This window comes from Palaemon carinicauda, chromosome 29 (assembly GCF_036898095.1).
Source record: "Palaemon carinicauda isolate YSFRI2023 chromosome 29, ASM3689809v2, whole genome shotgun sequence".
NCBI classification, from domain to species: domain Eukaryota; kingdom Metazoa; phylum Arthropoda; class Malacostraca; order Decapoda; family Palaemonidae; genus Palaemon; species Palaemon carinicauda.
In genome coordinates, this window is record NC_090753.1 from 77,068,482 (window position 1) to 77,095,279 (window position 26,798).

The window sequence follows — 26,798 nt, forward strand, 5'->3', positions numbered from 1 at the left end:
TGCCCATTCCCGCACAATCTCTGTGATCAGCCAAGGATATCGCGCCTGCCGTCTCTGTCAGCAAATTCAGTGTCTCTGAACCTCTATGCCATAGCGTCAGCAGAGTTGCCCGGTTGGGCAGAATGATCCATACCTTAGGCGAAGGTCTTCCATAGGATCATCGACGGCTTCACCCCCGGCCTCTTCAATCGATCCTTTCTTGTAAGGAAGGATCTGAGAGGGGAGTTCCGTAGTCGACCTCTCAGCCCTGATCAAGTTTGTCGAACAAACTTCGGCCAGCGTAGAACAGCAGAATCGATCAGACTGGTAACGAGGCGACAGGACTCCTTAAACCCTGGATCGGAAGGACGGGTACTTTAAGTTTCCATTCCATCCATCTTCCAGGGAGCTCGTCAAATTCAGCCTAGACTGCAAGTATTCCTGCTTATGATGCAGTGTGGCTATCCCGCCGTGGCATAGCAGGTTTTTTTCCCCAGAGAATTCTCCCTGCTTTCCTCATGGCCGCTCAGGTGCAGGCTTCCGCCTCCTCTGCTTTTTGGAGGGCTGGTCAACTCCGATAGGCTCGGGTTCGACCTTCTTCAGCGCCGGGACAAGCTTCCGGATGCTTACCATGAGTGTGGGTTCATGGTATTTTGCTTGGAGCCTTCTCTTCTTCTGCTTCAACATCTGGAGTATCTGGCCATGATATTGAGTCAACGGCCTTACCACGTTGGAAACCCCGCTTCTCGTCCGTCCAGCGAGGTTAAGCAACGTCGGTTCTGGTCGGTACTTGGATGGGTGACCACCTGGGGACGCCAGATTCTGTTGCCACATCCTTCGAGCCTTCCTTTCAGTTGACTGTGGCAAGACTGAGTAGAGTCGCAGTACCTGTTCTCAGTCAAGCAGAGCTTTCAGCCCTACCTTGGAACGTTTCCTAGTTCTCCTTTCCTCATTGACCCGTCTATAGTCCGAACGGTCGCCTCAGGATAAGTTCCATGTGGGGCGGTCCAAGTTCCGGTGGCTTCAGGCAACGTTTAGCCGGACTTTCTGGCCCCTATGGGACCAGCGGAACTATTACACCTGCAATGGGTGTTGACCTATGGAGCCTCTTGATGGTAGTGGATATTCTCGTCCTTTCCCCACATTCTTGATGCTGTTCTCGGACTCGTCAAAGGAAAGGGGGGAGGGGGCATGTTCCGGTCCAAGCCTATGGTCAAGACCTGAAGGATACCTCTCCATCATTCAGGCAGGCTTAGGGGCCGTAGTCTGGCCCCTCTACAGATCCTACAGCTCCTGCCGAGTCGCCCCGTGCGCGTCGACTTCATGATTCTGGCGTGTTCTAACCAGCAGGGGACGCATTTTCACACCTTCACATCTTGCAGTAGAGATACCGGGATGATTGAGATTCTCTCAATACCACCATCGGCTCTCTCATTCCAGGCAGGGAAATGTTCTCTCCGACTATCCGAGCAGAGCCTCGTAGTGAGAATGTACCTGGGGGTCTTTGACCTTGAGTAACCAGCAAGTCCTGGTCTGGGGGATCTGATCGCGACAGCTTGGAACCTCAAGCTTCCGCTGTTCTTCCCCACAGTCTCAGACCCCGAGACTCTGGCAAGATGCATTCCGGTGATGGTGGGACAACTTCGACGCCTGCGTCTTCCCTCCTTTTTGTCTGTGGACAATGGGTCTCAACAAGACCAGGTTGTCTGTCAACCTTTCAATGGGAGAGCTCCACTGGGACTATGCGCAGAACGGTTTCTGGACCCTCTGCTTCCCCTGACGGAACTCCCGGGAGAGCTTCTCCCACGGCGCAGACTACTCAAACAACCATACTGCGACATCTCTCCCGAACCGGGGCGTCGCTTCGGCTTCATGCCTGGAGACACTACGCCTCCTCCTCAAGAAAAGACAACCCGCTACAGTCGCGGTATGGAGGTCGCGTCATCTGCGATAGTCATCCGCAGGGGTCTTCCAGGCAAAGTGAAGAGTCTTCGGTGGTTGGTGCCGTGGGAGATATACCTCTTCCCTTGAGGCCTCTTCTCCAGCAATAACGGTCTTATTGCCTTTCGGCGGGAGGAAACTCCTTTCCGCTCTCGGCAATGAAGCCTGTCGCTCAGCCTTTCCCTGACCTTCAGGCTTAAAGGAATAACTTTTTCCTGCCCGCTGGATCTTTCCTCGCTCATGCGAAGCTACGATCGTCCCTGCCCTAGTCGGAGGAAGACCTCCAACTTGGAGCATGGCTCGGACTTTTAGTCCTTTAAGAGATCTTCTCAAGACCCTTTATGACAGGCCTCGGATTGTATTCCGCCTTGGGTCTCCTGCTCACTCTGGCCACGGCCAGTGTGTAAGCAATCTTCTTGGTCTCGTACGACTCCCCCTTTCTAAGGAAGAGGGGAAGGCAACATTCAGGTTCGCTCCTGAGTTGTTGGCTAGACTCAGAATCTGGGGGTCCCGGCCCTTCGGTCCAATTCCTTCAAGATTTCGAGTCTCCATTCTGTATCTGATGTCCCAAGACCTCTTTCTTGCCAGTAAAGGAATCGAGAGGTTAGCTTTGGGAGCAGCTGCAGTTTGTCCTCAGTTGCAGCCGATTTGGGAGCACAAGGAGGACACGGGGGAGAGTCACCAGTATACCTCTTCAGCCCGGACTCAAGGACATTCATCTCGACCTGTCTCCAGACCCTCCCCCGTCACGTCGCCCTACAGCACGATGTTGGATACATCGCAACTTCCCTCGCCTTCGAGTAATACTACTCTGTGACGCAGGTGCTACAAGCTGGAGTCTGGAAGCGTCTAATGACCTTCGCAGCCCGCTTCCTGCAGGGTGTGACCCACAGGAGTCTCGATACGTTTTCTATCGCTCTGTGGTGGCTACACAACAGCTGGTCTAACCTCAGGCTCCTTTTTGGACAGGTAGCAAAAGGTTGAGGGTATTGTTATCAGGTTTTAGTCTGCATGAACGAAAGAAGTATGTCTGGCCCTTATTTCTTTCTTCATCATCCCCTCTATGGGGAGGCAGCATCCTGGTCTCTGCATAGCTGACCTCGAACCTCTGCAGGTAAACCATGCTTCCTTGTGTTCCGAGTATTGAGTCAATACTGTCGCGTCCCCCATACCCTGACGAGGTGGCATTGGGAACGTCCTAACCCCGAGTTCCTTCTGGAACTCCAGGTCAACTGCCTAGGATGGGTCACACTTCTTCCTTCACACACAAGCTTATGTAGGCCACACGGTTCCTTGCGGAGCAAGGAACTTGTGAGGTGCAGGGACTCCTTTTCTCGAGTGCGACTCACTCGGATTCTGAGTCCCCGGGTAAAGCCAAAGCCAGTATGGCTGGGGACTTTCCACCCTACCTAATGGGTAAGTCACCCAATGTAAATAGCGTGGTTTGTATTTCGGTTACGGAACAAATGACAAATTCGAAGATAATTTGTATTTTTCCTAACCATACAAACCTTAGCTATTTACACATATTTGCCCGCCAGCCCTGTCCCCCAAGACAAGTCCTACCTCTAAGTGAAAGTGAAGCATTCATCTGTGTGTGAGGGGGGGGGGGAGGGTTAGCTAGCTACCACTCCCCTACCCCCCCGCTAACTAGCGCGGGGTAATACACCCTCGTTAAATTCTAATGGCTCGCCATTTCAGCTGCGCTAAAAGGTAAGCCCAATGTAAATAGCTAAGGTTTGTATGGTTAGGAAAAATACAAATTATCTTCGAATTTGTCATACTTTTTTGGTCCCTTGACGTGTGTTCTCCTGCGAAGCCCTCGAATGTGGGTTCCGATGGAGGTACAGTAATGGATTCGGATGCTCCACCTCTCCCTTCGGACAGGGATTCTTCTCCCGAAAGGGGTAAAGGATTGGAGAGTGATGGAGAGGACGAATTCGCTATAGAAAAGGCTGTACAATTATCTCCGCAAGACGATCCAAAGTGAAATATGTTGTTGAACATGAAACAACAGCTCTCGTCTATGATGCAGTCTTATCGACCGGTTGTTGGCAGTGAGGCTGGGCGTCAGTCTTTGGTGGTAGACCCGTTGTCGCACAGGCAGCCTGTTGTCTCTGGGACTGATGTGATACTGCACAGGCAGTCTCCCAGTTTCACTGTTCAGTGGAAGATTGGAGTAGATTTGTCTCGGCAGAGCTCTGTTTCACAACAAATATCAAAGAAGCATACAGCCGATAGTCAGTACAAGCGTGATGACGTTCGCCAAATGGCGGAGCGAGCCGCGAAGCGGCAGGGTGGAAGCAGGCGTGGGGCGCAAGCGGAGCCTGAGCGGCAACATGGCGAGCGTCAGGAGTTAATTGATGAAGGCGCTGAATGTCGCCAGCAGCGCCAGCGTGACGACCCATGACAGTCGAGCCATGAATGGGCAGAGCGCCAGCGCGTGAGCGCGACGCACCAGGACTCCGCGGAGCGGCAGTGCGAACATCACGTGAGTGCGGCACGCCAGGATGCGGCAGAGCGGCGCCAGCCAGACTCATCCCATTATAAAATCAATCGTGGCAGAAAACGCAAGTCGAGTGACTGTCAGTTCGAAACGGATATGGAACAACGCAAGCGCGCCCATGTCGACACTGAGGCTTCTGCACAGGAAGTTGGTTTGGGTCAGAGCTCAGCTCCAATCTCTGAATTAGAAGATCAGGATGAGGTTCTCTCCCATGAGGAACAGTTGGAGGATATCTCGGAGGGAGAGGAGGAGAAACCACCTCAACATGTGGTGGACTTCAAAAAGTTAATGCCAGTCTTCTCGGAATTATTTCCAGACAATTTTGCACCAGTTACTCTGCGATCTCCCCCTTCTGAGTTTATCTTGGGCAAGACAGTGAAGACTTCTTTTTATACAAGAATGGTGCTTTCCCGCTCTTCTAAGAGAGCATTGAAATTAATGGGAGTATGGATGGACTCAAGAAAAGCTATGGGTAAGACATGCTTCGCTTTTCCACCAGCTAAGTTAGCCACTAAATCGAACGTTTGGTATGAGACGGGAGAGGTCTTGGGTTTGGGAGCTCCGGCGTCTGCGCAGGGAGACTTCTCAAACCTGGTGGATTCTTCCCGTTGCATGGCCAAGAGAAAGACTAAAGTGTGGTGGTCAATGTCGAGTTTGACCACCTCTTAAAAGGATTATTCAGAGCATTTGAGGACACGGACACAGGTAGTCTTATCCAACTTATGTCTTGTATGGACAGAGCACTCAGGGATGGTTCTAATGAGCTGGCTGCTTTGTTTACTGCAGGAGTTATAAAGAAAAGAGCTACTTTATGTTCTTTCCTCTCTGCGGGCGTCACTCCATGTCAGAGATCGGAGTTGCTTTTTGTGCCCATGTCTTCGGCTCTATTTCCGCAGGATTTAGTTAAGGAAGTGGCTGCAAATTTGACTCAGAAGGCTATTCAGGATTTGGTTACTAAAACAGCCAGTAAGGTTTTGCCTACGTCCATCTCTTCTTGTAGAACTAAGGAGGGGACGTCATATTCTCATTCTGCTCAGCCCTTTCGGGGTAAATCTACGGGGAGAAGTACTTTCAAACCAGAGGCAAGGAAGCAAAGGAAAAGAGGAGCCAAACCCAGTCGGGGCAGGGTCTGACTGCTCTCCCCTTCAAGCAGTGGGAGCCAGGCTGAACAACTTCTGGCAGGCCTGGTAGAAGAAGGGAGCAGATCCTTGGTCGGTGCGTCTTCTAAAGGAAGGATACAAAATTCCTTTTGTATTAAAACCTCCTTTAGTCACAGATCCGGTGGATCTTTCGCCCAAGTACAAGAGAGGACCGAAGAGGCAAGCCATGCACCTGCAAGTGTCGCTTCTGCTCAAAAAGGGAGCAATAGAAAGGGTGCAGGTTTTGGAGTCTCCAGGGTTTTACAACCATTTGTTCCTAGTTCCCAAGAGTTCAGGGGAATGGAGACCGGTTCTGGATGTGAGCGCCCTCAACCGCTACGTCCAGAACTCGAAATTCACTATGGAGACTCAGAAAACTGTGCTGGCAGCAGTGAGGAAAGGCGACTGGATGTTATCATTGGACCTCCAGGACGCTTATTTTCATGTTCCGATACATCCAAGCTGCAGACGTTATCTGAGGTTCGTATACAGGGAAGATGTCTTCCAGTTTCGAGCCTTATGTTTTGGCCTCTGCACAGCTCCTCTGATTTTTACAAAGCTAATGATGAATGTGGCGAGCATGCTGCACTCGAGGGGCATCAGAGCCTCCCTGTACTTGGACGATTGGTTGATAAGAGCTCCCTCGGTCGAGCACTGTTTGAAGGACCTTCAGTTGACCCTGGATTTGACAAAATAATTGGGACTTCTAGTGAGTTCAAAGAAGTCACAGCTGACTCCATCCCAGAAGATCCTTTATTTGGGGATGGAGATTCGGAGTCAGGATTTTCAGGCTTTTCCGTCGCCTGCAAGAGTTCAGTCAGCCCTTCTAAGGCTGGAGGCCTTTATGGAGAAAAAAATCACTACGGTAAGGGAATGGATGAGTCTTCTGGGAACCCTCTCGTCTCTAGAGAAGTTTGTATCTCTGGGAAGATTGCACCTACGCCCCCTTCAATTCCACCTCAATGCGCATTGGAAAAGGGGAGAGTCTCGACAAGGAGAGTATTCCCGTTACGAGTACGATCAGATCACATCTTCAATGGTGGAACAATGCTCACAAACTCAACAAGGGCCTCTTGTTGGAGCAGAGGAACCCAGACCTCGTGTTGTTTTCAGACGCCCCATATTCGGGGTGGGGAGCAACATTGGGAAGATGAGAGATCTCAGGGCATTGGACAAAGGAACAGAAGGCTCTTCATATCAATCAGAAGGAGCTCTAAGCGGTGCACTTAGCCCTCAAAGGATTCGAGGTGCGGGTCCTGGACAAGGTGGTGCAGGTCAATGCGGACAGCACCACGGCCCTAGCGTACATAGCGAAGCAGGGGAGGGACCCACTCGAAGTCTTTGTACGAGTTAGCGAAATCTCTATTCCTTTGGGCAAAGGAGAGGAGGATTCTTTTATTGACTCGATTCATTCAAGGAGTCAAGAATGTGAGTGCGGACAGGCTCAGCAGGAGGGACCAAGTTCTGTCCACAGAATGGATGCTGCATCTGGAGGTTTACAAGAAGCTGTGGCGATTATGGGGTTGCCCTCTCATAGATCTCTTTGCAACCTCCAAAACAAAGAGACTGGGAATGTATTGCTCTCCAGTACCGGATCCCAAGGCAGCTCACGTAGACGCGTTCCTGCTGGATTGGACGCACATGGATGTTTACGCGTTTCCACCCTTCAAGATCCTATACAAAGTTGTGCAAAAGTTTGTTTCTCACAAGGGGTTCCAGGATGACTCTAATTGCTCCTTTTTGGCCGTCGAGGGTCTGGTTCCCGGAGGTACTGCAGTGGATAGTGGACGTGCCGAGAAGCCTCCCGTTAAGAGCAGATCTTTTCAGACAGCCCCATTTGGCAAGAAATCACCAAAACCTCCGGACTCTACGTCTGACTGCCTTCAGACTATTGAAAGACTCGCAATATCTAAAGGCTTTTCGAAGGAGGCAGCCAAGGCTATTGCAAGAGCAAGGAAAACCTCTACCATTAGAGTATATCAGTCCAAATGGGAGGTATTCAGAGAATGGTGTAGGGCTAACTCGGTTTCTTCGTCCAATACCTCTATAGCACAGATTGCCGACTTCCTTTTAGATCTGAGGAATAAGCGTAACTTCTCAGTCCCGACGATTAAAGGATACAGAAGTATGCTAGCAACTGTTTTCAGGCCTAGAAATCTGGATCTCTCCATCAATAAAGATTTGCAAGACCTACTTAGGTCTTTTGAAATATCTAAGAGATGTCATCAGGTATCACCAGCTTGGAACTTGGATGTGGTACTTAGATTCCTTATGAGTGGCAGGTTCGAGCCTCTGCACTCGGCTACTTTTAAAGATATGACTTTGAAGACCCTTTTCTTGGTGAGCTTGGCAACGGCTAAAAGAGTCAGTGAGCTCCATGCTTTCAGCAAGAACATTGGATTCAGAAACGGAAAAGCGATATGTTCTTTGCAGCAGGGTTTTCTGGCCAAGAATGAACTTCCATCTCGGCCATGGTCCAAATCTTTTGAAATTACTAATCTTTATGACATAGTGGGCGATGAGATAGAAAAAGTGCTCTGTCCTGTTAGAGCTTTAAGGATATATTTAGACAGAACAAAGAGCTTGAGAGGCAGCTCGGAGGCACTCTGGTGTGCAGTCAAGAAGCCCTGGCAGCCTATGTCGAAAAATGCTCTTTCTTTTTTTATAAGGCTTTTAATTAGAGAAGCTCATTCACAGTGTAATGAGGCAGATCTTAGACTGCTCAAGGTGAAGGCTCACGAAGTAAGAGCAGTGGCTACTTCTGTGGCTTTTAAACAGAATCGTTCTCTGCAAAGCTTAATGGATGCGACTTTTTGGAGAAGTAAGTCTGTATTTGCATCCCATTACTTAAAATATGTTCAGACTCTTTATGAGGAATGCTACACTTTGGGTCCATTCGTTGCTGCGAATGCAGTAGTAGGTGAAGGATCTACCACTACGTTCCCCTAATCCCTAGTACCCTTTTCTTTCTCTTGGAACTTTGTTGTTTTTATGGTTGTATGTGTAGACTGGTCGACAGTCTTCCGCAATCTATTGATTTGGTCAGGTGGTCATGTTGTTCCTTGAGAGCGCCCGAAACAAGGGTATTAGTTGAGGTCCTGTCATGTTATAGGTTATAGCACCGTTTGACAGCTCCTAGAGATCTCCAGCCCCCTGGGTGGACCACTGGATCTTTTAAGGATAACAGACAGAATGAGGCAGAGAACCATTGCAGTCTGTTTCCTTATCAGGTACGAACCGCTTATATTAGTTATGTATAACTATTAAGTGAATTTTCAATCAAATTGCTGTCATGGACCCACCACCAAGGGTGTCAATCAGGCATTCTTATATAACCAGCGGGTAAGTTTTATGTTTAAAAATGATATTTTCATAATAAAATAAATTTTTGAACATACTTACCCGCTGGTTATATAAGTTATAATCCCACCCTCCTCCCCTCTAGAGACCAAGGGGCAAGGAAAATCTGAATAAGTGGCAGTAGTTCTACCTGTAGTCCACCAGGGCGCCAGTGTACACCTGACATACCTGCATTAGCCGCGAGTTTTAAATAGTTCTGCCGAGGCGTCGGGGACGCTAGCCATTCTTATATAACCAGCGGGTAAGTATGTTCAAAAATTATTTTATGAAAATATCATATTTTAATTTTCATTACTACTTATACTGTATCGTTTATTTATTTCCTTATTTCCTTTCCTCACTGGGCTATTTTTCCCTGTTGGAGCCCTAGGGCTTATAGCATCCTGATTTTCCAACTAGGGTTGTAGCTTTACTAGTAATAATAATAATAATGAGGAGGTTTGGCCCCCGTGCAACTTCGCTATTCACTAATCTGACATACATTGTCGTATCACTGTGAGAGCCGTCATTAGAATAAATATGTACTTGCGCCATGCCTTTAAACCTTACCTTACTCAGAATAGAAAGTTGCAGATGGTGATTTACTAGTTCGTTTGAATTATATTTTGTATTGAGTAAAGTTGACAGATTGCACTACAGAACTGCAATAGATTATAGCATAAGCCATTACTTGAACCTGTCTGTGCAATAGAGAAATCTTCTTAAACTTAAAAGTATTATATAATGCAGAAAGAGATATATAGGTTAGGTTAATGTAACCAATGATTCAGATCAACTGCTACTTTGCCCTGTTTGGAGTTTGAGGTGCTACCTTAAGAAAACCACAGGAGCTCGGCCCCGAGTTGCAGCACTCTTTGTCAGCACAGGGAAGGTCAAGAGGAGGATCTACCAAAAACATTATCTCTTCATGGATTCGCAAGGTAACAGACTGAGCTTTGAACTCTGATCCTTCTCTACAGACAAGACGACCGTGGATCATGACGTTAAGGATATAGATATGTCCCTAGCATTCAAGAACATCTACTCTGTAACGCAGGTCATGGAAGTGGGTGTGTGGAAGCGTCAGATGACCTTCACTGCCCACTATCTGCAAGACATAAATCACAGGAACATGGAAGGATTCTCCATTGGCCCTAGTGATGGCTGCATAACAAGTCGTTTGAACACCTCATGATCCTTGATGGAGAAGAAGCAGATGGTGGAGGGCAGAGGTTACCCAGGATTAAGTCTGGGATGAATGAGAAGAATGACTGGCTCTTTCTTTCATCTTCCCCTCTCTTGAGAAACAGCACCTACGGTACTCTGCAAGCTAGCCTCCTCTATCTGCAGGTAAAACCATTTCCCTTGTGTAACCTGGTGTAGAAATATACTGTATACTTGTTGTCCCCCCATACCCCTTGGCGAGGTGGGATTGAATAACTTCTTTGGTTGGTTCAAAGATTCCTACATCTCTGAGAATTCTTACCAAGACTAGTCACACTACTAGTATTACACAAGCACTCAGATTACTCAGGCTAATAAAGCGTGTTATTGCACGTAGGTTTGTCAAGGTGTCAGGGTTTTCCCCTTATACGTGCATTGCACGAAGGTGGAAAAACCACAGGTCAAAAGCAAGCATGTTGGTCAGGACTTCCAACCGACTGAAGGGCAAGGTTTCCCTATAAAGAGCAAAATGGTTTGTATTGTGTTGGAACAAATGGCAAATTGGAAAGTAATTTGTATATTTCCTAATGATACAATCCTTGAGCTCATACAAATTTGCCCTCCATCACCAGTGTGTGTCTGTGTGAGCGGGGTAGCTGGTACTACCCTCCCTGCCTCCGCTAACTAGCTAGTCTTCCAACTTCGCCGAAAGTATATTCCCTATAAAGAGCACAAGGTTTGTATCATGAGGAAAAATACAAATTACTTCAAGTTTGTCATGTTCCCCATCTACTGCTCTTCAGTTCCAGATCTAGAGGTGACATTCGAGGACACATTCCAGCACCTGTGGGATGGCCTCGACATTCATGCTTTTCTGCCATTCTGCCTGGTAAGGAGCATCTTAAATCGAATTTGAGCAATGTCCAATTTTAACATGACACTCGTGGCCTCAAGTAGAATGGAACCCGAACATTCTACTTCTACTGGTAGAGACTCTGAGGGAATTGCCTCCTTTTTCCGATGTGTTGTACCAACCACATGCCTGGATTTTCCACAGTGCAGTGGATCTCTTCAGCTTCATGGATGGAGGTTATCCAGCATTTCCTCTCAGAGAGATGCTTTATAGACTTAAGGGAATAGATATTTCTTCAGAGATGTCCATGTTCATAAGGAGTTTTGAGCAGATCTGCTCTCCAGTTGAAGTAAGACCACCATCCTGCAATGTCATCAAGGTTTTACATTCCCTGTAGGGGGCATCCTACAAACTGTTTAGGCTAGCCTCGGATAGGGATCTTACCCGTAAAACGGTTTTCTTGATTGCTTTAGCCTTAGCTGTGTGAGTTGGTGAACTTCATTGTCTCTCTATTGACATTACCTATTTGAGGGGGTGAAGGCAGATCTCACTCTCCTTTGTCCCCCAAGTTTGTAGCCAATATCCAGAATCCTTTGACACCTGATTCCTGGTTTTTATCCTTTCCGATCATGAGCCTTAGAGAGGTAACTGATGATCCTGATTGGTTGCTATTGTGTCTTGTGAGAGCACTGAGGTGCTATTTGAAGTGTACAAATTATATTAGACCTCACTTGCAACACCTTTTTATCAGAACAGGGAGGACGAGAAAGAAGATAACTAAACACAGTATTTTTCTGGCTGAGAGGGGTCATCTTACAAACGTTCACACCATCATCTTCCTCAGGAAGAACACAGGTAAAAGCTCATGATGTCAGAAACGTGAGTTTCTTTAGCATTCTAGAAGAATCTCTCCACAACACAGGTACTTCAAGCAGGCAAATGGAAATATCAGATAATGTTCAATGCTCATTATCTGCAGGATGTGACCCACAGGGCCCTAGATACTTTCTCTTTAGGGCATGTAGCTGCACAGCAAGTGGTATAGCTACCTTGGCTCCTCTGACAGGACCATCAACTCAGGATTGAGGGCGAAGGTTACGTTTAAGTCTGGGATGAAGGTAAAGAATGCTGGCTTTTCTTCATTTCAATCTTCCCCACTCTTGGAGCACAGCTTCAAAGAACCTCGCTGTCTGGATTTGATCAAGTTAACAAGTACGGCCACTCAGCATGTGGCTAGTCTGTACTCGAGGGTACAAACGAGTCTATGCAAAGGGTTTGTATTTGTGTTGGAACAAATGATAAATTTTTAAAGTAATTTTGTATTTTTCCTAACTATACAGACCCGAGTCATTTAGGCCTACTCATACTTTCTTGCCAGCACCAACCCCCTCGAAAGTCCCAGCTGCTATCTAATTGGTTTCTCAGTGAGCTAGGTGAGGTGGATGTGGCTGTTGCCTCTCCTGTACCGGTTGTTGATATCTTGTTCTAATTCTTAGCTTTAGTATTCCAGCTTTGCTGTTGTTATTCTATGTAAAGGACTCAGGTTTGTATAATTAGGAAAAATACAAATTGATTTAAAAGTTTATTACTGTAAATTTTATGAGACAGCTGGATTTATTTTTTAATGACAATTGAGAAGGGGCCATGTTAAAATTGAATTAGCTAGATAGCTGAGTGACAAGAGCTTAAAGATTAGACATCTGAAAGTAAGCCAATTGGATGGGACAAAAGACCTTTAATAAAGACTGCAGCACCAAGTATGATGCTATGAGTGCCTGCAAGTAAAAGAGTATATACTTGTTGTTTTATCTGCTCACTTTGGTTATAAAAGGCTCAGAGCTGCCTGTTGTATGAGCTCTCACTGAAAAAATATTGAATGTAGTACACTTTTGTACATGTAAAAGATACAGATACAACTGTATACAGTATTTCATAATACAGTAGTAAATAAGTATGGTTAACTGGTAAGTAGCATTAATTTCTTGAAAATGTAAATACCAATGTAAATACAATACAGGATTTCTCTTTACTTTTTACAGATTGATAATGACCTTAAAGATGAAAATTCTTCAAAGTTGTTACATCAAGAGATAGATTTTGATAAGCCTGGCGCAGGTCAACACTACTGCTTGCACTGTGCGTAAGTATTTGTACACATCTTCTATATTTGATATACAGCAATCATTCATTGGATGATATTCCCCGGTTAAGGTAAGAGACCAAATATAATTCAAAATTATTCTTACATAAATACAAACTTCTGTGCCATATTAATATTAATGTTCTTAAAATATTTTATTTTTCCTTCTTTCCTTTCCTCGCTGGGCTATTTTCCCTGTTGGAGCCCCTTGGCTTATAGCATCCTGCTTTTCCAACTAAGGTTGTAGCTTAGCAAGTAATAATAACAATAATTTATATAGGGTTACTTCTAATATTTTCTACGACCGGCCAATCAAAAGTTTGGTTGATTGCGCCATGCTTCCTGCTGGGTAAATGCAGTTCATACGTAAGGAGCAAGCGAGAGGTTGCTCACCATATCTCCTCTCAAGCCTGCTAGTCGGGAAGTGAAGAGGTAGTTCCTTTCACTCCCTCCAAAACAGTGGTAGAAAAAGGCCTGTAATAGAGAATATCTATGAAAATCACAATGTAAGAAACCATAGAAATGTAAGATGTGGAAGTGGTCTCAAACATTCAATGCCATATAAATTAAGAACTGGAAATAATGGGAGCAATCAAGTTGAGACTTGTAGTGTGTGTAATAATAGACAAAGAATAAATTTTAACAATTTTAATCGTTTTCCTCACAGGAATGATTTTTCTGATAATAGGCTAATATACAAAAGAGGTTGCTACAAGTGCGGCAAATTTAACCACAGATAATCAAATTGTAGATACGACCATAAACTAAAATGTAATTGCTCCCACGAATATGGCTATAAGAGCAAATTATGGAGTATTTTGCAAAGGAACTAGAAAGATGGACACAATGATGGTGCCAGAGTTTAGGTTGACCAGTAGTCGTAATTTTATAGCTATTATGTATATCAGTGCAAAATCACTCATGGGCTAAAACATGTAGTTGAATATCTATGGGAAAAAAGATAATTTTGATGTTTTATGTGCTAGTGAGATGTGGCTATATCCTTATGTGAATGATGCTTATATTATTATTCCCTCTTATCATCTTTATCAAGATGATCATGGTTGTGGAGGTGGAGTTTGCATATATTATATATCAAATATTATTTAAAGGTAAATGTAATAAATAATTGCATAAAAAAACAGGAAGGCATTGAAACTAAATGATTATTAGTACATCATAAATTACCTTCAATTATTTAAGATTGTATATATCGTCACTCAAAACCAAATGAACTTATGCTAGTTTTGCCGATCGGAAACGAAGAAATACAAATGTATTTGTCGTTTCTATGGGATCTCGGTCATAAGAAGAAGGTCTCTATTGTGAACGTTCATCACTGTTCTCCAACTGAGTTCCGGACTCAACCAATCATACGGGCTGCACTGTATGTTCGTCCCACCATGACGGTCTGTTACTGGTTTATTTATAGCGGATCTTATGCATACAATTACGCGTCTGACAATGGATTGAAGATGCGTCTCACTTTCGTCTTTTTGAGGTAGTTGCGTGTGACCGGTCTCTTACTCGACAGTGATCGCTAAGGAGATACGCTGTAATACTGTACTGTACCATCTTTCTCTTGAGAGTATTAGCTACCCGGGTGTTACCAATATGTAAGCATACAGTACTTCCATGGCAAACTCCCATTGGATTGAAGGCAGTTGGAGGGCAGGATCCCTCCCCCCCCCTACAGAGCAGTTGCTTGTAACTGGTTGCAGGTCTCGACATCTATCGACTTGAGATATTTATTTGCTTTGCAATATGTTGGCCGTTCGGGAGTAATCGATGAGAATTGACTTTTGCTTGAGAGTCAAGGTTCCTTTTTGCTTTCATTTGAACTTGCCGCCAACATTTCAGGGTGGCGCAACAGACACAATCCCTGAAAGGTGTTGGTTATTATTATTATTATTATTATTATTAGAGGGGCTTGAGTGTCTCAATGATGGGCTGGGTAATGGCGGTGGGGTAGTTTATCCACCCTGGCAGGCTCAACCATACTGCTAAGGCCAGTTCTGAGAGACCAGACCAAGACTGGACCCCTATAGGCCTTCTCCTTTATTTAAGATAGGCAAAGGCTAGGAGAAGGAAAACTCCAAAATCAAACCAAACAAGACCCCAACGCCGGAGCTTCCCAGCGCCGGCGGAAGAGGGCAATGCCTGTCGGGCAGGCAACAAGGCGGGCCTTGACATAACAAGAACCCGGCAGCCCGATGCAACCAACATTGGAGAAGCCGCCTGTCTCATATGTCTTGAGCCGCGGTGAAAACGGTGGGGGCCAAGTGTGTGTGCGTGGCCGTTGCAAAGCCACGACCACCCAAAACAATATACCCAGCTACTGGCATTCTGTCGTTTCCTCCACCCTTCTTCATCTCTTTCTCACCATCATCATCATCATCACCAAGTCCTGAGGCGACAGCACCGTGGGTGAAGGGGGCTGGCCTGGATAGCTGGAAGCCCTTATCCCACGACTGCACTCAGGCGGCGAGTCTAAGATTCAGTCGCTCTCTGGTGACGGTGCCGTGACACCAGAGTTCGGCAGCTGGACCCGTGACTGGGCTGGCCTATTGAGGACACCGCAGCCCACCCCACATGGGGAGGCCCCTAGAAAAGGTGGGGTAAACATCGGACACGGCAAATCCGTCTGGTCAGCTCACCGCGGCTGGCGAACATCCCACTAATGCGGTCGAAACAACAAGAAAAAATATTAACCTTAGGTGCGTGGAACATTCGCACCCTCCAAGACGTGACGAACACCAACCGCCCAGAACGACGTACAGCCCTCGTCTGCAAGGAGCTAGCCCACTTCAATGTTGATGTGGCGGCTCTTAGCGAGACCAGACTACCCGAAGAGGGCAACATCAGGGAAGCTGGAACAGGCTACACCATCTTCTGGAAAGGCAAGGCCCTAGAGGAGCCTCGCATCCACGGTGTCGGCTTCGCCGTCCGTTCCCAGCTAGTGCAGCAGCACAACCTCGCTCCCAAGGCCATCAGTGAGCGCCTGATGACTGTCCGCATCCCCATCACGCGGGACAGACACCTCACCCTGATCTCTGTCTACGCCCCGACTATGACCTCAACCGATGATGACAAAGCTGCCTTCTACACCCAGCTCGACCGCACCATCCAGGCAGTGCCCGCCAATGACAAGCTCGTTGTGCTTGGCGGCTTTAATGCCCGAGTAGGCAAAGACCATCGCCAGTGGGAGGGAATCATCGGCCGCCATGGCATTGGAAATTGCAACGCCAATGGCCAACTCCTACTGGGTCTGTGTGCAGAACACCAACTTGTGGTAACCAACACCATCTTCCAGTTACCAAAGCGACAAAAGACCACATGGAGACACCCACGGTCTAAACACTGGCACACCCTGGACTACGTCCTGACCAGAGCCAGAGACCGAGGAGACGTCCGCATCACCCGATCCATGCCCGGAGCGGACGACTGCTGGACGGATCACAGACTCCTCATCTCCCGACTCTCCGTGACGACCCTACGACCACCCAGAAGGGCACCTGACAGCGTACCACACCAACGCTTTGATTGTAGTAAGCTCCGCAACCCACAGGTGGCACAGAACTACAAGGAGGCCTGCGAACAACACCTCGCAGACCCCGTGGGTCAGGCCACTGTTGAGCACCACTGGACCACCCTCAGAAACGCCATGGCCCGTGCCGCGGAGGAAACACTAGGCTACGCCACCAAGAAACGGCATGATTGGTTTGATGAGAATGATGCTACTATCTCTCTTCTCATTGAAACCAAACGACAAGCACGCCTGACTTTGGAAAACCAACCAACAGCAGCTAACAAATGTGCTCACAAGGTGGCTGAAGCTGGTTGCCAAAGAGGGATCCGTGAAGCCCAGAACACCTGGTGGCAAAGAAAAGCTGCAGAAATACAGAGTTTCGCTGACCAACGTGACCTGCGCAGCTTCTATGCAGCAACAAAGGAAATATTCGGTCCCGCACGGTCATCAGTGGGCAGCCTGAAGGACGCGGATGGGGCCACGACCATCACCGACAGCGAGGGCCTCTTGGCCAGGTGGAGGTCTCACTTTGAGAACCTCCTCAATGACCAAGCAGACACCCCAGACGATCTCCTGCGAATGACCCCGCAGCATCCCGTCCGTCACTGGATGGCACTACCACCCTCCATTCACGACTTCAACAAGGCCCTGCAGCGCATGAAGCCCGGCAAAGCCCCAGGGCCAGACAACATCCCGTTGGAGCTCCTCACTCACGGTGGCCCTGGTTTGAGGAACCGTTTGATGCTCCTTATACTGAAAATATGGGAGACCAAGACCCTCCCCAGTGACTTCCGCGATGCTAACATCGTTACCATCTTCAAGAAGGGAGACAGGGAGAACTGTAACAACTACCGGGGAATATCACTACTAAGCATCGCGAGTAAGATTTTCGCTCGGATTCTCCTTGACCGCCTCCTTATTCTCGCAGAAGACGTCCTGCCAGAGTCCCAGTGCGGCTTTCGACCTTCCCGCGGGACCATAGACATGATCTTCTGTGCGCGACAACTACAAGAGAAGAGCCTCGAACAACAACAGCCCATAATGTTCATCTTCTGGGATTTGAAAAAGGCCTTCGACAAAGTACCTCGACCTGCCATGTGGGCTGTCCTCAAAAGATATGGCTGCCCACCCGATTTTGTCAAGCTGGTGCGTGCCCTCCATGACGGAATGGTTGGGAGAGTTTGCCACCAGAACTCTCTTTCAGACCCATTCCCCATCAACGGCGGCCTGAAGCAGGGCTGTGTTCTGGCCCCAACGTGTTTCTCGCTATACACCGCAGCAACGCTCAACGAGATTCCCCCAGACACACCCTCAGTCGACCTACGTTTCCGCATGGATGGAGGCGCTTTCAACCTCGCTAGACTCCGCGCCAGAACCAAGACCACCTTGTGTGCAGTGCGAGAACTGCAGTATGCTGACGACAATGCCACCCCAGGTCAGACGGCAGAGGACCTGCAGTCGTTAGCTGATGCATACAACTCTGCCTACGAAGGTTTTGGGATGCAAGTCAACGCAGACAAAACCAAGACCCTCGTCCAACATCCACCAGGACTGATGCTCCCAAACTGCAATACCACAGTGAATGACCAACCGTTAGAACAGGTGGACCAGTTCTCCTACCTAGGGAGCATCCTAACATCAGCTCCCACAAGCAAAAAGGACGTGGAGAACAGGATCAGGGCAGCCCACTCCGCCTTTGGCCGACTCAACTGCCGCGTATTTAACAACCACGCACTGACAATGACCACCAAAATAATGGTGTTCAGGGCAGTAGTCCTCTCCACGCTCCTGTATGCATATGAAACATGGACGCTATATAGAAACGATATTAAAAACCTAGAACGCTTCCAACAAATGAAACTGAGGCAGATCTTGAAAATCCCCTGGGAGAGCCACACCACCAACATTGAAGTCTTAGAACGTGCCTCGCTGACCAGCGTGGAGGCCACCATCATCCACCACCGCCTCCGCTGGATAGGACACGTGCATAGGATGGATCCATCTAGGCTCCCAAAGAAAATATTCTACTGAGAACTGACCCAGGGCACCAGACCACGAGGAGCCCCGAAAATGCGCTATAAAGATCAACTAAAGCGCACCCTGGCTCTAACTGACATCGATCCTTCCTCATGGGAAGAAACAGCCAGGGACAGGAAAACCTGGTGGAGTACAGTACACCATGGCACCGTGGACTTCAAGGAGAGGAGGAGACAAAATGAGGAGGCTAGGAGGAGAAGAAGGAGAGAACGATTAGAACAGCCCCGCCCACCACCTACCCTCCCTTGTGAACACTGTCCGCGACTCTTCCACCACAGACTAGGACTTAACAGCCACATCAGGCATAAGCACCCACCCCATAGATAGGAGGCTGATGGCTAACGACAGAACCCAATACTCGGACACGAGTGGGCGCCAACGACGACGATTTGCAAAGCTACAACCCTAGTTGGAAAAGCAGAAAGTTATAAGCCTGAGGGCTTCAAGAGGGAAAATTTCCCAGTGAGGAAAGGGAATAAGGAAATTACAAGTAATTAAGAATTAAAATAAAATGTTTTAAGAATGGTAACATCAAAACAAATCTTTACATATAAACTATGAAAACTAATAAAACAAGAGGAAGAGAAACAAGATAGAATAGTGTGGCCGAATGTACCCTCAAGCAAGAGAACTCTACCCCAAGACAGTTAAAGACCATGGTACAAAGGCTATGGCCCTATCCAAGATCAGAGAACAATGGTTTGATTTTGGAGTGTCCTCTTAGATGAGCTGCTTACCATAGCTAAAAAGTCTCTTCTACCTTTACAAAGAGAAAAGTAACCAATGAACAATAATATTTCAGTAATTAACCCCTTGAGCGAGGAAGAATTGTTTGGTAATCTCAGTGTTGTCAGGTGTATGATGACGCAGGAGAATATGTAAAGAATAGGCCAGACTATTGAGTGTATGTGTAGGCAAAAGGATAATGAGCCATAACAAGAGAGAAGGACCCAATGTAGTACTGTCTGGCCAGTCAAAGTACCCAATAACTTTAGCAGTAGTATCTCAATTGGTGGATGGTGCCTTGGCCAACCTATTACCTACCTACTGGGTAGTTGGCTGACCAGGTAGCCCAGAGCCCATCCTAGTTTCCAATAAGTCTGAAGGGAAACTATTTCCTCCCGGACAGGTTATTGGTACAACGCGTCTCCTGCAGTCTTATTTGCCTTTTACGAGCGAATACCTCCTCCTGTTGAAGCACATGATGCTACCTGCCAGGCTTCTGCGGGAGGAAGGTCGTATGAGAGTACTCTGGTCCAATCCACTTGGGCGTGAGCACATAAGGAGTCTTGCATAGCAATACATTGCGCATCCGTTCATCGAGCACTGGCGAGCTGGATGGGCAAGCTCCTGAGCCTGACGGAGGTCTGCGTGTGATCTTGGTCGCTCATTATTTTAATGGCAAAAGTGGATGCTCCACAGGGCCGAACGTTGGTTGATCTCTGTACTCAAAGAGGGGTAAATAGTTTGGTTGACGCTCACTCCCCCTTCTCTGACCCTACATCCAACGATGTCAGATTCCTTCGTGAAGGAACGGGCCCTACTGGCTGAAGTCCAGACCATGCTAGGGAAGGACACTCCAAAAGGTCCCAGATGGGCCAACAGGCTTCTACAGTCGGTGATTTCTTATGGAAAAGGCGGTTTGAGGCTGGAGATCAGGCATGTATCTCTCAGCCCTGAATGAGTTTGTCCAACAAATTTCGTTACTGATGATCAGGCAGGCTGTGAGACTGGACCAGAGGATTTCATGATATTGTTAGACCTCTAGGATGCGCATTTCCAGATCCCCTTTTATCCATCCTAAAGGAAGTACCTGAGATTCACATTAAGCAGATAGATATAACAATAAAAGGTGCTGTGCTTTGGCTTGTCCATAGCACCTCAGGTGTTCATTTAGGTTGTTACCCCGGTGTCCACCTGGGCTCACAAGAATGGCATTTAGCTCCTTCGTTATGTAGACAATTGGCTAGTTCTAGCAGACTCGAGGGGGACCCTTTTCCTCCACCGAGAAAGGCTTTTTGCCTTTTGCCAGGATCTGGGGATTGTGGTAAAATTACTAAAAGTCACACATGCAACCTTCTCAAAAAATGGTATGTCTAGGGATGAAAATCATGACCAAACTAGGCAAAGTTTTCCCGTCCAAGGAATGAATAAGGAGACAGAGAGGTAGCCTACCTCAACTCTTTCTCTCATGGGACAAGTTGCCAGTAGGCCTTTGGCAAAGGCTGCTGGGCATCAAACTTCTCTAGAGAAGTTGGTTTCCAGTGGCCATCTACGCATTCGTTCTCTACGTGGCAGCTGAAGACCTTTTGGTCTTAGCATCTTGGCCCACCGAACTCCTTGGTGCCAGTAGTCTAAAGCAGAAGAGAGACCTGAGTAGTAGGTGTCACACACGAACCAGCTCAAGGGAGTAGACCTCTGTCTGCCCCTGGATTTGTTGCTCTTCATAGATGCATCTAAAGAAGGGTAGGGTGATCACTGTTTCACCTCATGGCATACAGTCATAAGTTCAACCACCTCTTTGGAACATAGTGAAACTACTAAAGATCGTGACTTGACCCTGAAGATGGGCTTTCTCCTCCCCCTGGCCTCTAACAAGAGAGTCGGTGAGTGACATGGTTTATCCTATGACATAGCCCATTCAAGGGGAGGTGGGAGAATCCTCCAGCTGAATTGCAACCAAGAAGGTATCCCATTCTTTGTAATGATTGTTTTCCCAGCATTAAGAATTTGACTTCTGATAATTGGCAACACCATTGGGATAGGTTAATTGAAAATAGAATACGAGAAATAAATTTTATATACCCCTTGAAGTATAACATGATGCCCCAAAAGTGGGAGATTACTCTTTCTCATCTCCGCATTGGTCACACTCGGTTGACACATGAATATCTGCTTACTGGCCAATACCAGCCATAGTGTGACGACTGTTTGGTACCATTGACAGTGAAGCATTTGTTGATCGAATGCCCCACATATAATCATGAAAGAAATAGATATTTGTTTGAGGCTTGAGGTGAGAATGGCAGGTTCATCCTTGCCAAGAATCTTGACATGACGTGTTCTACCATGCTAGTGGTATTTTTAGCTTTATTTCAGAAGCAGGTCTTCTGAAAGATATTTAATTTTCAAAATGACATCTTTGCTTTTATGGCTTTGATTGAATATTCATTATTTTTTATTTACAATCAACGATATTAGGTTGTCAGGATGCCAGAAAACTTCAAATCAATCAATCAAGGGGGGGGGGGGGGGGGGGGCAAGTGACACTTGGTTTCGTCCCTGAGTTTGTAGTTAAGACTCGCTCCTAAGACAAAATCCGGCTGTAATGGATCCTAGATTCTGTCCCTTCTAGATTGAGAGTCTTCGTTTTGTAACAGATGACACAGACTAAATGTTACTCTGCCCAGTGAGGGAGCTGAGGAAATACTTAAAAAGAACCTCCAGACCCTGCCCTTAGATCAGCAGGCTCTTTGTAAGCTTGGGGAGAACCAAGAGGAAGATTACATGGATCAGACAAGTAATCGAGAGAGCCATACAACCAGGCTTTTCCCCTCCCAGTCGTCGTCCCCGTGCTCACTATGTCAGGGGTGTCAGCACATCCTTGCCGTCCAAAAGAATTTCTTTTTGACGCAGTTTTTACAATCTGGCGTGTGGAAACGGCAAACAACGTTCACTGCCCACTAATTACAAGACGTAAACCAAAGGAACCTGAATACATTCACCTTAGGTCCTGTGGTAGCTGCACAAAACATGGTCAATAACACCTCAGCTCTCTCATAGTATAAGTAGCAGTCAGTTGAGGGCAGATGTTACCCACGAGTAATGTGCTAGTGACTGGCCACTTCCTATATCATCCTCCCTTCTCTTGGGGTTCAACATCCGAGGAACTCTGCAAGCTGACCTCTTCTGACTGCAAGTGGGTACCATGCCCTTTGTGTAGCCTAATATATGTATATAGTACTGTATATACAGTAATTGTTATGTCCCTGCTCTCCAAGAGAGGTGGAATTGGGCAGTGTCTAGGTTAAGTGAGGAGCTTAGCTCTAAAATTACGCTTAACTGGTCAAGTCACATTGCTAAATTCTAAACCTAGCACTGGTTGCCTGGGCCATCATCCTATAAGGATCACAAGGTGTCAGGGTGCCCTCTAAACAGCTTGCACGAAGCAAAGAGTATTAGCCTGGGACAGTCACCAGTCAGTTGGTTTTAGGACTTCAACCCACCATGGAGTGAGTCTCCTACGTAAAGAGCATAATGTGCTAGAACAAATAACAAATTCGAAATAATTTGTATTTTTCCTAACTATACAAACCTGGAGCTCTTTATACACATACAGTACTGGTCTTGCTATCACCTTCCCCCGGGAAGTCCTGCCTCAAGTGACTGTTGTTTATTAGTGCTGCTAACTAGTGGAGGGTAGTTACATCTTGTAAAAGTGTTAATGGCTGGTTTCAATTATTGCTGAAGTAATACTCCTACGTAAAGAGCTCCAGGTTTGTATAGTTAGGAAAAATAACAAATTATTCCAAATTTGTCATGTTTCCTCTCCTTTCTTTTAATTTCTCTTAAAATGTAATTTAGTGTTTCCAAAATTGTTGGGTCAAATTTCGTGTCCTGTACTGTATATCCAATTTCCTGTAATTGGGAGTAATATAGTACAGAAATGTAATTTTTTTCAATTTCTGTTTTCATTCTAGTCTAGTATAATTCAGATTATAAAACATTACCTCATGGGATTGCTCCAGTATCAGTATGCTGATCCAAAGCCTTTTATTTAAATTAAAGCAACAATTGGGGGCAAGACGAAGTATTAATTATAGGCATTATTTTTCCCTAGCTGGGACGGTTTTTTTTTAATTGACACAGACAGTATAGTCAGGGACAACTGTAAATCCCCTTCCACTTGATATTCTGCCCTTTGGGTGCCAAACTACGTAGGTATTCTATCTGTGGCCATTATTCCATAAGAATGGAGAGGTAGCCACTATTAATCCTAGCCATTGTTCCATAAGAAAGAAGTCTTTCCCCCTTTCATGCGATCTTAAGAAGTCAACCCTTAAAATCAATTATCGAATTTTCATTCTTCAACTTTCATCCCAAACGTTGTGAAGCTTTAGTATTTATTCCCGCATGTGTTTTCCCACCCAAATTTTCATACTTTACTTCCTCTAAAGTTAAAACTTGCTCTTTTCAATCCATCCTCATTGTCCTTTTATCTGGCAAGCTTAGAATATAAGTTATATTAGAGTGCTCTTTTGTAAAATTAGGTTATTGTACTCTCATTTGAGTTTTCCCCTAAAGATTAATTGGGTTGTCATTACACTGTCTGTTTCTGGTTGAGGTATATGTGTACAGTACTGTACATAGAGTAAAATACAGTATATATATTTCTAGCAGCAACGCTTTATTGCCTTCAATCCTACATGAAGAAAGTCAAGTTCACAGTTTATATTTCCAGCAACAGTTTTCCATTGTTTTCAATCCCCTTGGAAGCTTATCTGCCTCTGTCTCCATCCTATCTTTGCCACCATAAACTTTGTGATCAGAATAGATCTCTATATACCAAGGCACTTCCCCCAATTTTGGGGGGTAGCCGACACCAACAATGAAACAAAACAAAAAGGGGACCTCTACTCTCTATGTTCCTTCAGCCTAATCAGGGACTCAACCGAGTTCAGCTGGTACTGCTAGGGTGCCACAGCCCAACCTCCCACATTTCCACCACAGATGAAGCTTCATAATGCTGACTCCCCTACTGCTGCTACCTCCGCAGTCATCTAAGGCCCCGGAGGAAGCAGCAGGGCCTACTGGAACTGCGTCACAATCGCTCGCCATTCATTCCTATTTCTAGCACGCTCTCTTGCCTCTCTCACATCTATCCTCCTATCACCCAGAGCTTTCTTCACACCATCCATCCACCCAAACCTTGGCCTTCCTCTTGTACTTCTCCCATCAACTCTTGCATTCATCACCTTCTTTAGCAGACAACCATTTTCCATTCTCTCAACATGGCCAAACCACCTCAACACATTCATATCCACTCTAGCCGCTAACTCATTTCTTACACCCGTTCTCTCCCTCACCACTTCGTTCCTAACCCTATCTACTCGAGATACACCAGCCATACTCCTTAGACACTTCATCTCAAACACATTCAATTTCTGTCTCTCCATCACTTTCATTCCCCACGACTCCGATCCATACATCACAGTTGGTACAATCACTTTCTCATATAGAACTCTCTTTACATTCAGAATAGATAGATCTAAAAAATACAGTAATAAGGAAAATTTATATCAAACGCTAATGGGAGGGCGTTTGTACTATTTAACCAGGTTGAAGTTGAATTTATATGATAATTTGTGATTAATATTATTTTGTATACTAAACCAGACTAAGCCAGGCTGACTAAAAGATTGATGAAATGTAAGTTTTACTTTATTAAAAAAATTATAGTAGGATTAATTGAAAATTATTGCTAAATCTTTGCTTAAATTGTTATTCGTTTTTTAAAACTACTACTACTACATTCTGTACAGACTGTATCTGAATTATGTAGACTGTTCCTGATACTGTACAGTATATTCATTGGTCAAATGAGTTACCAAAAATAAGAGTTGCAGTACTCAATCTTGTTCCTTTCAATATGAAGAATTTCATATTCCAACTTTGGTTTAGATTGTTTTTAATGTGTTTACTCTTGGGTTCATTATTTTATGTATTCTACCATTTATTAATATTTGGTTCCAGGAGTATATTTTATTTTATTAGCTTCGTTCTTTTAACCTGTGTGTGTTCAGGAATATCTGACATGATCCAATTTGATGACAGAAAACTATTTGTTGTGCACAGGCCTTTATTGGCTTAAAATTTTTGTACCTCTATTGCACTTAAACAGTTGCTGAAAATTAGACATTTCCGTGAGGGCATATCTTGAATAATTTCATCCAAAAGAGAAGCGTTGTTACATTTAGAAAATTGGAATATATATATATTTTTTTTTGGGGGGGGGTGTTATGGAAACAAATCAGTGCAACAAAAGTACGGTCTATAATCATACCGGACTAAATTTAAATCCATGTTATGCTCCAAGGATTTATGGTTATTCAAAATTTAGGTTGTCAAATATCCATTCAAATTCCTTAGGCATTAAAGTATACTGAAAAGGAAGATTTGATTCTATTAGAGTAATGCATTATGTTTTTAAGAACATAACATTTAAAGTATCCATAAGTTTAGAATTGTAAGTGGGTAGGCTGACTTAGCTGTATGACGATTATCTCTAGTAATTGACAAGAATGGTAATTGAAACTACAATATTCTACTGTGTATAAATGTGAATATTCTTAGTTTAATCACAGTTTAATGTTGGATTCGTCTCTAGATACAACTCTCCATTGAATATTGTATACAGATACTGAGGTCTTGACATACTCCTCACACATCTGACATCAAGCATAATATACCTTACTCTCTCATTAAGTGGGTGGTTTCTTTAACTGGTAAGTTGCTCTTCATAAGGATTCTCTGAAATCAAACCAAACATGTTTTCTGTCAAGGGTGAGAGAGTACATTTGAACACTTGTAGGACTGAATAGGAGAGGCAAGGGACAGGACAATGCACTAGAGATTGTCCATATAATAATTATACTGGATAAATGATCATGCCCAAGCCCTTATCTGTCAATCTGCGATTAGTTTGACCCAGGCAATGGCTTCAGCAGGTAGACTTATAGGTTTCCCTCAAACCATCCATCCGTAGCTCACAAGGATGGTGAGATTACAGAGACAAATAGAAACTATGAAACTTGAGTGCATCTGCTTTAAATCCCACCATCTAGCAGATTGCCAGGCCGGGACATTTCTAATGGGCTACCACAACTCTAAATATAATAAGGTCATCCTCTTTTTCAGTGTTTGGCAGACTTGATTAAGGATGTGTGATTAAAAGAGGTTGCATTCTCATAACCTCAAAACCATCATTACTGTCCTTAACTATGAATATAGTTAATAGTATCATTATTGATCTTTTCTTAAGTTTCTTTTCCTGTACACGACTGCATTTGGCATTGGGCCTTTGGCCTCAAGCATTTTGCTTTTTTAACTAGGATTGTGACTAGGCTTTTAATAATATACCGGTAGATGTTTTATGCATTATGAAATGAATG

The 26,798-nt window shown here is 45.5% G+C and overlaps 1 protein-coding gene and 1 pseudogene across 1 annotated transcript in view; both read left to right on the forward strand.

Annotated features, from left to right (window-relative positions):
* The window catches only part of LOC137622272 (zinc finger protein 593), a 32,116-nt gene that overhangs the window by 4,881 nt on the left and 437 nt on the right, over window positions 1–26,798 (forward strand). The window contains exon 2 of the mRNA XM_068352805.1: window positions 12,961–13,061. Coding sequence (XP_068208906.1) covers window positions 12,961–13,061 — 101 coding nt within the window. The remainder of the gene's footprint in view (window positions 1–12,960; window positions 13,062–26,798) is intronic.
* LOC137622886 (5S ribosomal RNA) lies at window positions 692–810 on the forward strand (annotated as a pseudogene).